Genomic DNA, 12,565 nt, shown 5'->3' on the forward strand with positions numbered 1-12,565 from the left:
CCCGGCGGGAAGGACGAATGCGGAGCGGACCCAGCGGGTCGGGAACGGGGGCTGGGCCACGTCCCTGCGCTCAGCGGGTCGCCCCGGCCTCGTACCCCGTCGGGGACCTTCCCAGCCGGGAGCCGCGGGCGCAGGGGGAGGAAGTGACCATCCGCTCAGCCACCCGCCGAGGCGCGGAGCTGCCGGGTCGGACCGCGCGGCCACCTGCGGCCAATACCCTCCCGAGGGCGCGCGGGGCGGGGGCGCCCTGCCTGCCGCTCGGGGGGAGGAATTTCATCTCCAGGAGCCGGGAAATCAAACGCAGAAGACTGGCTTGTCCAGTGAGAACTTGGTCCTTGCGGCCCTGGCCGGTTTGGCCCCGTGGAGAGAGCATCGGACTGGGGGCTCCGGGTTCGATTCGGGTCAGGACACGGCCCGCGCAAACTCCGATCCCCAGTAGGGGGCGTGCAGGAGGCAGCGCATCAATGATGCTCTCATCATTGAAGTTTCTGTCTCTCTCCGTCTCCCCTCCTGTCTCTAAAAAATAAAAAAATCAATATATACATTTTTTGAAAAAAGCACCTATGTGAACTTTATGTCCCCACCATATGGGTTTGAGGTTGACTATTATTAAAAAAAAACAGTTATAAGTTACTGATATCTGTTCCCCAGTATTTTTCTTAGGGTGGGGATGTTTGAGAATGAGGTTGGAACTGAGGGGGAGGAAGGAGGAGGAGAGGAAGAAAAGAGGGAAAATAAGTCTATGAAAATGCTACATTCTTCCTATTCAATCGCATACATTCCCCAGTGAGGTTGGTTTGATCAAACAATATAGACACATGAGCTCACTTAATATCGCATTGAAAAAACTAATTCGAAACTTCTCATCACGTGAGCTAGGGCATGACGCATTACTCCAGGAACGAAGCTAAAGTATTTGTGACCTTATTTGTCTTTGGCAATCTTTCATTAGAAAACCATTATTTTACTAGTGAGTGAAATGTACAAAATGTAAAAACTGCTCATTGCATACAAACAGTAACAACATTGATAAAACAAGAGAAGCCAGTCTACTAAAGAATTTTTGCGAAGACTACTAAGTTAAATACTGAAATTAAAGACAGTTTTACTTGAAGGACAAAAATATATGTTTAATCGTATAGATCCCAGTTTATTAAAAACTTAGCAAACATTTAAAACTTGCAAATGCTCCAGTGCTTCTACATTAAATGTTTAAAACTTTGAGGTCTAATAAATTAATCCTTTTCTCAATATAAAGCACATCCCAATATTCTGGAATTAATTTTTTTAACAGAAAAAATGACTTCTGCAGCGATTACAGGGCCCCATCACGGGAGAGTCTGTGAGTTTCTTCTAGCTCAAGTCTGAACAACAGCCTTCAATGAAAATGTCACCACCAGAGGGACCCAGGTCGGGGTGATGCCAGCTGGTGATGGGGAGGAAGTGGGTCCCAGACGCTGGGCCTTCCCGGGTGGGGGAGGCATGACGCCCCAAAGGCCCCTCCTTAGCCCCCCAGAGACATGCACGGGGCAAACCCCCCCCCGCCTCGCGCCGCCTGCACCACAGTGACGTCAAATCTGTTTTAACACAATTATTTCATGAGAATCTATATTGGAAACGTAGAGCAGGAGCCTTATAAACATGGTGCGACACGGTCGGCTCACATCTAGTCGTCGGGGTCGGAGTGTGATCCTCCCACATCCTGGGCTCCGTTACTTGGGCTCAGTGGGCGTCCCTGTGGCCGGAGCGGAGCCTGGACCTGCAATGCAGAGCGCAGCCATGAGCGGACGGGAAGTGGAACAGTGTAGCCGATAATTTTAAATAAAGGAAAGCCAGCCCAGCCGGAGGGGGCGCGGGGGAGGGCTCATTTGAGCGCCGACCTATGAGCCAGGAGGTCAGGGTTCGATTCCCATTCAGAGCACATGCCCGCCCGGATTACGGGCTTGATCCCCGGTAAGGGGTGTGCAGGAGGCAGCTGACCCATGATTCTCTCTCATCGTTGATGTCTCCCCTCTCTCTCTCCCTCTCCCTTCCACTTTGACATCAATAAAAAAAAAAGGTTTTTTTAAGAAAGTGTATACGATGTTAAATGACAGTTCTTGGCGAGGTTATATGTTTGGTCAGTGATGAAGTAATTCTATACGTGAAACTGCACCAAAACGCTGCTAAAATCCTGACTGTCCCTGCAGGCGAGGCCCTGGGCCCCGGCCTTTCCATTCTCGCCGCCCTCGCGCCTCACTGGTGTGAGACGCAGCGCACATCTCTGAGCCACACTGTGTGTTATTTGTGTTATTTCTGCATAAAAACAAAGCAACACGTTCTTGTGATGCTAGTGTATGTGCTTCTTCTCTCGCCGCCCCCAAGCCATGGGTCTAGGACCTGGCGGTTCGGCCAGCGTCGCCCTTGGAGTGCGTGCAGGTTGGGGAGGGACGTCCAGGGCGGCCGGGCAGCCTCGGCTGCCGGTTGAAGAACTTCCTTGATGTTTGTGTCCAACCTCTTTTGTGTTTCGATGCAAATACCGTTCTAAAAACACTCACTTGTTGGAGAAGACTCTGGAAGAAAGAACAAGCACGTTCGTTGTTCAATGTCATGAAGCAGACCACGTTTTAAAAGAATTAGTGTTTCTAATAACGACTTGAAAAAACTCCCAGCCGAAACCGGTTTGGCTCGGTGGATAGAGCGTCGGCCTGCGGACTGGAAGGTCCCAGGTTCGATTCCGGTCAAGGGCATGTACCTGGGTTGTGGGCACATCCCCAGTAGGAGATGTGCAGGAGACAGCTGATCGATGTTTCTCTCTCATCGATGTTTCTAACTCTCTATCCCTCTCCCTTCCTCTCTGTAAAAAATCAGTAAAATATATTTTAAAAAAAAAGAAAAAACTCCCAAAAGGTTGTGTTACTGACAACGATACATCACAGGACACAACGGCCATTGTGAAGCTCAAAAGTGCACTTTTGACAGCAGCTGGTGGGAACTGCTCACGTATCGGCCAGAGAGTGGAGGGAGGGTGTGTGGGCAACAGACCAGGCCGGCCACCTGGGGTCCCGTGGGGCTGCGTGGGGCCAGGGCCCGCGGGCACCAGGACAACACCCCTTCCTCCCGGGCCCGGGCCGGCTGGGTGCACCTCACCTTGAGCCTCCGCAGAGCCTTCCGGAGCCTCCGGGTCTGGGAGCTGCTCGGCATCCTGCCCCTCAAGGTCCTTCGGGGACTCGGGCGCTGGGGGCGCTGGGGGCGCTGGGGACGGCTGCGGGGTGCTCTTGTCCGCGCCGTCCGCGTCGGCTCGCTGCTGCAGCCACTCATCCCTGTAGCCGTTGCTGATGAGTTTGGAGAAGTTGGTGGGGGAACTGGTTTTGTGACCAGGCCTGGGAACGAGAGAAATCAACGACAAGCGGAAGTACCAAGGTTAATGGTAATTCTGAGTTCTCAGCAAACAGCCTGACAATAAATTAGATGCTTATTGTTCCTTAAAACATCACGGAGACTCTCTCTCTCTCTCTCTCTCTCTCTCTCTAAAGAATTAGACAACTGACCCATTAATTGCAGCACAATTTGAGGCGAGTGAAGAGACGCCTCCTGTTGAGAGGGAAACGGAGCAGCAGGCAGCAGGCAGCAGGCAGCAGGCCCAGCAGGCGCTGGGAAGTTGCAACCTCAGAGCCATATTCCACGCGTGGCGGGACCGCTGTCCTCGGGCCCACGTGAGCCAGCGTGCGGCTGCCTCTCGGTCACTGGTTACGTGGACCCAAGACCAAACCCCACCGAGCCCACCAGCGCGGGAGCCCCAGCACTTACATTGGGGGGAAGGAGAGCCTGCGTCCTGCAGGATCTCGGGGGCCCAGCGGGGGCCCCGCTTTGCTGGAGGACCTGGAGTGAATGGCGGGGAGCCTCACCTGGGAGAGAAACACACAAACCCTGGTTCAGTGAAAAGCGCTCAGCAGCCGGGCGCCGAGGGAGAAGGCGGCTCGCAGCCGGCACAGTGCGTGTCCCTCTCTCCCTCTCTCTCTCTCTCTCTCTCACACACACACACACACACACACACACACACACACGAGCCACGGTGCCACGCCGTGCGGCAACCCTGTCAACACTGCGGTGAGGAGTCCACAGCGCTCACGGCACTGCTGTTCCAGCAAAGACGCCCCGACTGAGAAGGGAGGCGGAGCAGCTCAGGCGGGAAATACCGGGGGAGGGCAGGGTCCCAGCTCGGAGGCGGCAGCCCTAGCTGGGTCCGGGGTCGCCCTGAGCCGTCGAGGGGGAGCCAGAGTGGACAGGGCGGAAGGTGTGCTCTTTCCGTCCAGAGCGGGACCTGCTGGTGCGTCACTCTGCACAGCGCCCCCACCAGGCACCAGCACGTGTGTCTGATGTCCAGGACTTGCTGCAGCCCAACAACTCCAGGGGGCACGGGGGGCGGGGGGGGGGGGGGGGGGGCTGTGGCGACGGGGAAGGCACGAAGCTGAGGAGGAGGAGGTCCTGGCCGAGGAGGGTGGGGCTGATGTTCAGAACTAGAACCAGGGACCTGCCCGGCGAGGGACAGGCACGAGGGGTGATGGGAAGGTTACTCCCGAAATAAAAGCCGGGACATGCTGGGAAGAAGGACGGATGCTGGGGGTGGGGGGAGGGGAGCTGTGAAACTTTTAGTCAAAGTCCCAGGGAAAGACTGTGACCAGGGGTCAGACAGAGCTTTCATAGATAGAAAGTCATAAATGAAACAAACAGATGAATCAGACTGTATCCAGACCGAGAACTTCTGTTCTCCCAGAGACAGTGTGAAGGGAAGGAAGGAAGAGACAAGCCACCGATGGGGACCAGATGCAGGTCGGGCTTGGGTCCGGGAAAGGGTCTCCCGACGACACACAGGGACTCTCCAGCCGCCAGGAAGCAGGCTTGATTTAAAACGGCCAAACCGGCCGGCGGGGCTCAGCGGTTGAGCATCGACCTATGAGCCAGGAGGTCACGGGTAGATTCCTGGTCAGAGCACAGGCCCAGGTTGCGGGCTCGATCCCCAGTGGGGGCCCGTGCAGGAGGCGGCCGGTCCATGATTCTCTCTCATCGTTGATGTTTCCATCTCTCTCTCCCTTCCTCTCTAAAATCAATTTTTTTTACAAATTAATTAATTAATTAAAATGGGTGAGATTAGGACGGATGCTTTACCGACTAAGATGCTGGGGGGCGGGGGGGGGGCATATGAAAAGATGCTCGATGCATCACCGGCCCCGGGAGACGCCGTTTAAGCCACCACGGGAGGCACCCGCTCAGAACGGCTCAAACCCCGACAAGGACAAGGGCGTGAGGGCGGGGAGTCCCTAGCTGCCCTATGCGGCGGGGAGCGGGCCCGGAACATGAGGCGGCCATGGTGCAGGCGACTTCTCATGAAGGTCAATATGCCCGTGCCGTGACCCAGCTGGTCGGTGTTTATCCGACTGACGTGCAGAGAAAACCTGCCTCCCACACGGCCCGTCTGCATCCACACGGCCTGTCTGCGTCCACACGGCCTGCCCACATCTACACGGCCTGTCTGCGTCCACACGGCCTGTCTGCATCCACACGGCCTGCCCACATCCACACGGCCTGTCTGCGTCCACACGGCCTGTCTGCGTCCACACGGCCTGCCCACATCCACACGGCCTGTCTGCGTCCACACGGCCCGTCTGCATCCACACGGCCTGCCCACATCTACACGGCCTGTCTGCGTCCACACGGCCTGCCCACATCTACACGGCCTGTCTGCGTCCACACGGCCTGTCTGCGTCCACACGGCCTGCCCACATCTACACGGCCTGTCTGCGTCCACACGGCCTGTCTGCGTCCACACGGCCTGCCCACATCTACACGGCCTGTCTGCGTCCACATGGCCTGCCCACATCTACACGGCCTGTCTGCGTCCACATGGCCTGCCCACATCTACACGGCCCGTCTGCATCCACACGGCCTGCCCGCGTCCACACGGCCCGTCTGCGTCCACACGGCCTGCCCACGTCCACACGGCCCGTCTGCATCCACACGGCCTGCCCGCGTCCACATGGCCTGTCTGCGTCCACACGGCCTGCCCGCGTCCACATGGCCTGTCTGCGTCCACACGGCCTGCCTGTCCATACAACCTGCCCGCGTCCACACGGCCTGTGTGTCCATACAACCTCCCCATATCCACACGGCCTGTCTGCGTCCACACGGCCTGCCCACGTCCACACGGCCTGTCCGCATCCACATGGCCTGTCTGCGTCCACACGGCCTGCCCGCGTCCACACGGCCTGTCCGCATCCACATGGCCTGTCTGCGTCCACATGGCCTGCCCGCATCCACACGGCCTGTCTGCGTCCACACGGCCTGCCCGCGTCCACACGGCCTGACCACGTCTACACGGTCTGCCTGCATTCACATGGCCTGCCTGTGTCCACACGGCCTGTCTGCAAGGGTTGGCAATGGCTTCATGACCGTCACCAAGGTGAGAAACAAGCGAAGGCTAAGACAAGCCATGAGCGACCAGGGGTCTGCACACCACACCCTGGCTCTCGCTGCCTGTGCCGCGGGGGAGCCAGGTGGGGCCGCAGGGGTGCCAGCTACCAGGCTGACTTCCCAGGAGGAAGAGGTGATGTCGAATCGCCCAGGCCTGCCGAGGGCTGGGCCGCCCCTTGCCTCTCAGGAGACCCCAGTTTGAAGTCCAGAGCCTGTGATTCACGGACAACAGGAGACGCGCCAGCACCAGCGGCAACATCCCCCCCCCTCAGGGGCCACGGCACGGCCACGAGGCGTCTGTGAGGGCGCCCTCACCTTTTTCTTCTTATCCAGTTCCTCGGCCTCTCTCTGCCAGATGGTCTTCATGTCAAAGTCGAAGGGCCCCCTTCGGGACTCGTAGTTCCCGTTGGCCAGGTCGGGGTTAAACTCTTTGTGAACCATGTAGTCGGGCATGTAGGCAGCCAGCCCCCTGCAGAGACCCAGGGAGACCCCCAGTCAGCTGCTGCTTCCTCATCTCCCCCCTTACCTTTCATCTCCCCTCCCCGACCCCCTCCAGTCCCCCTCCATCTCCTCTCTCCGCCTTCCCCTCCATCTGCCCCTCCCCTCCCCCACCATCTGCCCCTCCACCTCCACTTCCACCTATGTCTGCCCCTCCCCTCCCCCTCCATCTGCCCCCCCTCCACCTGCCCCTCCCCCTCCCCCTCCAGCTCCTCTCTCCAGCTCCCTTTCCATCTCCCACCCCTTCTATCTCCCCCTCCCCTACCCCCTCTATCTCCCCTTCTATCTCCCCCTCCATCTCCTCTCTCCCCCTCCCCCTCCATCTGCCCCTCCTCCTCCCCCTCCAGCTCCCTTCCTCTCTCCCTCCCCCTCCATCTGTCCCCCATCTCCCTCTGCCTGTCTTCAGGTAGCACCACCCTTTCTCCTTTCCCGGGGCCTCCAGCCCTTCCCTCCAGGTTCTGAGAATGAACGCATCGCCCTTCTCCAGGGCCTGCTTCCCAGAATCCTGAGGTGAAGCCAGAAATCACAGGTGTTTTTTAAAAACCAGTTCACCTCCCTTCTCCTGTGAGGATGAAGGACTCACCGCCTCTGGCTGGCCGCGGGCGGCTGGCTGTGGTGGATGTACCAGTCGGGCAGGGAGTAGGCAGCGGCGGGCGAGCCCTTCCTGGAGCCGGGCACCAGGTGCATCAGCAGATCTCAAAAGCAAAGGGGCAGGTGAGCGGCTTCGCCCCCCCCCCCCCCCCCGGCACGCCCAGGGCCAGCGGGCACAGGGTACAGGGATGCCGACCTCCAGGTTGGCTCTGGGCTCAGGGGCTATAGAAACCAGGTGGCCCTGGTCCTCAGCCCCTGTGTACATCCTATGCTCGGCCATCCCCTCCACACACCCCCCACCCGCCCACAGCCTAAGCAGGCATCTGCGGGCTCCAGCACCCACCCCTGCCCGCGGGTGGGTGGTCGCTTCAGGCTGACATCTGAGGGGGCAGAACTCCTCAGGTCTCGCCCTGCAGCCGGGGTCAGTCTGGTCTCCTCTGCCTCCGAGGGGCTGTCCCTGACCCCACAGCAGTTTAGGGAGAAGTCCTGGCCAGCACCACCCACCTCCTCCTCTCTGGTTGCTCTGGCCTTTGCTGCTGCCCGTCCTCCCCACCCCCACCCAAGGGTTTTGCGGTGGAGGGGGGTGGGGGAAGGGGCGGGTTAAGGGTTGGTTTCAACAGCAAAGGGAAGGTAGGAGCAGGGGAACAATGGTGGCAGCCAACACGACTGCCTTCTCACTTTCAGTAAGAGAAGTTTAACTTTCGATTTTTAAATATTTCTGACACTGAGAATAGTTGCAAGGACAGGACCAGTTCTGCTGTAGGCTTCAGCCAGGTCCCCAGGCCACCTTCATCCTCCCATCTGCCGTCTCCTCCCCTCTGCTCTGTCCCATCACCACCTCCACCGGCACCTCCACCGGCACCGCTCTCTCTAGCTCATCCCTGTTCCCATTAGTACTCTCACTGCCATTGCTGGAGATTAAGGCGGACACATCGTTAATCAGATTTGCCGGCTGACCCCTCCTGTCCTCTAACCCCGGCCGGAGCGGGCGGCCTGCGCGGGGAGCTTCATGTGGATGACCCTGAGGGCTTGCTCTGGCCCTTTGACATCGCAGCCAGAGGCTGTCATTTTGGTTTTCATTCCCGATGACAACCTTCTGGGCCAGTGGTTCTCAACCTCCCTAACGCCGCGACCCTGTAACACAGTGCCTCATGTTGTGGTGACCCCCAATGTCATTGTTACAAATTGAACATAATTAAAGCCTAGTGATTAATCCCAAAAACAATATGTAATTATAGATGTGTTTTCCAATGGTCTTAGGCGACCCCTGTGAAAGGGTCGTTCGACCCCCAAAGGGGTCCCGACCCACAGGTTGAGAACCGCTGTTCTGGGGGGTCATGGCAGCCAGAAAACAATGGCCAGCACCCTCAGCGCCCCCTGTGAAGAGGGCAGCCTCCTTCCCCTGGTCAGCCAGGCGGCGCCCCCTCCTCAAACCACAGCTGGGCTCACCGGGTGCTGCTCAGGACCCTGAGGCTCAGGACAAGAGCAACCACAGGGACAGCCACCTTGCAGGCCGGTCCGCAGGGCCGGTGAACTCTGCCCGGGAGCAGCTTCCTGAGGCTCTGCCGTGAGACCGTGAGACCAGAATCACGGCAAAGGTGGGAGCAAGTCCCCAGGGCCAACTCCAGGTCCCGTCTATGGAGCTCAACTTCTCATAGAGGCAGCCGTCCCTGGGGAGAGACCCACCCCCACCTGCCCCATAACCTCCATCACCAACAGCCTGACACCCCCACCTGCCCCATAACCTCCATCACCAACAGCCTGACACCCCCCCACCTGCCCCATAACCTCATCTCCAACAGCCTGACACCCCCACCTGCCCCATAACCTCCATCACCAACAGCCTGACACCCCCACCTGCCCCATAACCTCCATCACCAACAGCCTGACACCCTCACCTGCCCCATAACCTCCATCACCAACAGCCTGACACCCCCACCTGCCCCATAACCTCCATCACCAACAGCCTGACACCCCCACCTGCCCCATAACCTCCATCACCAACAGCCTGACACCCCCCACCTGCCCCATAACCTCCATCACCAAGGGCCTGACACTCCCCACCTGCCCATAACCTCCATCACCAAGGGCCTCACACCCCCCACCCAGCTTCGGTCAGAGAGACTTTCATAGGAAGGGATGATGGCGGACGCCCACCCACCGCTGTCCCCGGGGCAGAGCCCGAGCGCCGGGTGCTTACCGGGCCGGCCGCCTTGCTTGGCCAGCTTCACATACTCTGAGTCCGTGTCTTTGACCCAGTACCTCCGGGTCCCCAGCAGGTGCCCGCCGGGGGTGTCCCGGAGCTCGCTGAGGCCTGGGATCTGGGACATGGGCGGGGCGTCCACAGCCTTCTCCGACCGCTTCACGGGGAGGTGGTAATACCAGTCTAGGGAGAGGCGGTCAAGGTTGGGTCATTGCAGGGAGGTTCAGGCAGGTGTGGCCGCTGCCTGGGAGAGGCTGTGCCGGGAAGGGTCGCATCGCCCCTGGGACCACGGGACGCACATGCTGGGGAGGTGAGACTGACACTCAGATCACTCAGATCTGCAGACTCTGAGAAAGGCAGGTCGCCCTCCACACTGTGGGTGGGCCGCACCTAATCAGTTCAAGGACAAGGATGTAGGAGAAAAGACCGCGGTCCCAGGGGGACGGAATTCAGCCTCCAGCTCCCTTCAGACCCAGGACTACAGCACCGGCTCTGCGGGGCCCAGGCGGCTGCCCACCCTGCAGGTATCGGACCTGCCTGCTTCACAACTGTGTAAGCCCGTTCTTAACCTCTCTCTCTCTCTCCCCACCCCCCCCCTCTCTCTCTCCCAACATTCTGTTGATTTTGTGGCTCTGGAGAGCCCTGCCTATACAGCAGGCACACAGGAAACTGGTCTGAACTGACCGATTTGCATCAGCAGATGGGACTCCGTGAGCAAAAAGGCCCGTCCTCTAAGCAAAAGGCTTAGACATGCGATTTCTCCTTAGAATAGAGCTGGGTGCGCTGCATGCAAGTGAATATTTAACGCGGAAGTCTTGCCGATTGCCGGAGGACAGTGATTAGCTGCATCGCCACTGCCGCTGCGAAAAGGAGGGAACCCCACTGGGAAGGTGTAAGGAGAGGTAGAACGCTCCCTGAGAATCACGCTAAGAATCGCGAGTTTGGGAGCTTCAGACGCACGCAGCTCGTGTTCCGGTCAAATCGTTTCTCTCTCAGAGGGAAGGCACTCATGTCTCCCTCCGTTTTCCCTCTCTGTGTCTTGATGACTAATTAACCCACAGGGAACACAGAGTCTCGTTCTTCTCATTACTGGAAGCGTTGGGTCCGCCATTATAACCGGGTGCAAAGGAGCTCAGAGAGCCAGGGCCTTACCCACTGAGCCCCACGGTCACCACCACACACACAACCGAAGGGGACAAGAATCATCTTGCAGCTTCTGTCGCTCACAGGTGATGAGTCCTTGCGTGGCCCCAGGCCACTGACTCTCGTGTGGGTTTCTGTGACCGCCCTCCTCTGTCGGCCAGGAGACAGCTGAGGGAGAAGGACCGGAGGACGCAGCCGGCAGCTCTCCCGTCTCCAAGCACAGAGCTGCGTGGCACAGCCACACCCCACAGGGGCTCCCAGAGACACCGCTCCCCTTGTTTTGGCCGCCGAGGCCTCAGGGAACAGGGGTCCAAGCTGGGCAGAGGGGCCACCTGTGAGGGGTGCGACCTCCGGCAGCAACCTCGGACCCTGTGCCTCAGTTTCCTCACCTATAACCAGGGTTAACGATACCTCGTCGTGCTGTTTTGAGGTTAAATGTTAGTGTATGAAAGTGCTTATTTCAGGGCTTCTTCGTATGGGGAGGTCACTCAGTGAGGCCCCAGAGGCCACACATAGGCTGAGAGCCTGTGGCAGAGAAGGGGAAACCGCCATGCGTCCTGTCCCCCTGTCCCCCTGTCCCCCTGTCCCCCGGTGGTCACAGTCAGAGCTCAGACTGGAAGGGTTGCTAGATCACATGAAGGCCAAGCTCTGTCCCACTTCTGAACAAGAGGCTGAGCTGCCGGCCGCCCCACCCTGCCGCTGGCCGCCAGCTCCTGGATCGCCTCCACCCCGTCTCCAGACCTTCCCAGGATGCGGAGCGACCGCACCAAGGCAAGAACAGCCCTCAGCACCAGGCCTCCTCCTTCCCCTCCGCCCAGCTTCAAACCCTGCTAAGTGCAAAGCCACACCACCTCCGGGGGACCCTGGTTTCCGTGTCCAGACACTCACAGCCGGGGACAAAGTTAACTCGGTTCTCTGTTTCCTTTGTTTCTGAAAATGGGGGGGGAAAGGACGATCCCGCCCCCGCCCCCCACATTTCCCTTTCAGCCTTGCTTTGACACCGGGGCACAGGAACATACATTGTGCCCCTTTCTTTGGGGGTATTCCGTGTTGGTCTATCCACAGGCACGCGGGGCGCTGGGCGCGGAGCTGTCCAGCAGCAGCGGCTGAGGGCTCCTGGGGCTGGGCACTCACCGCAGGGGGCGTAGCGGCCAGTGGCGCCGGGCAGCTCCTTGCTGGCGTTCCTCATGCCGGAGACACGCGGGGCCGGTGTTCGCGATGAGCCGGGAGACACGCGGGGCCGGTGTTCGCGATGAGCCGGGAGACACGCGGGGCCGGTGTTCGCGATGAGCCGGGAAGCAGGGAACCCGGAGACACGCGGGGCCGGTGTTCGCGATGAGCCGGGAAGCAGGGAACCCGGAGACACGCGGGGCCGGTGTTCGCGATGAGCCGGGAAGCAGGGCACCGCGCCGGGCAGAGCTCTTGCACAGACCAGGACCGCGCCCCGCTCGGCCTGTCCGTCCGCCTCTACCTGACCCAAATGCAGACGTGTCAGCACTAGGGCCGGGCGTGCACGTCCCAACAGGCGTACAGCAGAGGACAGCGGGTTCCCAGGTGACCCCTCCCCGTCCAGACCCCTGTCTGCCCGCCCGGCTCACCGGCTCGCGGAGGGTCCGGTGGGTACCTCCCGCGGCGCCAGAGGCCAAAGTCTACCCCGCGGGCGGCGGGGCCAATCACCAA

The 12,565-nt window shown here is 59.5% G+C and overlaps 1 protein-coding gene across 2 annotated transcripts; it reads right to left on the reverse strand.

Moving 5' to 3' along the window:
- Positions 1-1,142: 1,142 nt before the first annotated feature.
- Positions 1,143-12,565, reverse strand: CUNH7orf57 (chromosome unknown C7orf57 homolog). 2 transcript variants are annotated; one of them, XM_070425236.1, is made up of 9 exons: positions 12,484-12,565; positions 12,020-12,352; positions 9,740-9,925; positions 7,532-7,643; positions 6,766-6,919; positions 3,790-3,887; positions 3,130-3,362; positions 2,538-2,552; positions 1,143-1,759 (listed from the first exon to the last, which is right to left on the reverse strand). In XM_070425236.1, exons 2-9 carry the CDS (start codon positions 12,072-12,074, stop codon positions 1,713-1,715), a joined length of 900 nt encoding a protein of 299 aa, XP_070281337.1. In that variant the 5' UTR covers positions 12,075-12,352; positions 12,484-12,565; the 3' UTR covers positions 1,143-1,712. The 2 variants fall into 2 exon arrangements, with proteins under 2 accessions (XP_070281337.1, XP_070281338.1); XM_070425237.1 differs by having other exon boundaries at positions 12,020-12,356; positions 12,484-12,559.

The sequence above is a fragment of the Myotis yumanensis genome, unplaced genomic scaffold (assembly GCF_028538775.1).
Source record: "Myotis yumanensis isolate MYYU_CA2020_CCGP unplaced genomic scaffold, mMyoYum1.0.hap1 SCAF_9, whole genome shotgun sequence".
NCBI classification, from domain to species: Eukaryota; Metazoa; Chordata; class Mammalia; order Chiroptera; family Vespertilionidae; genus Myotis; species Myotis yumanensis.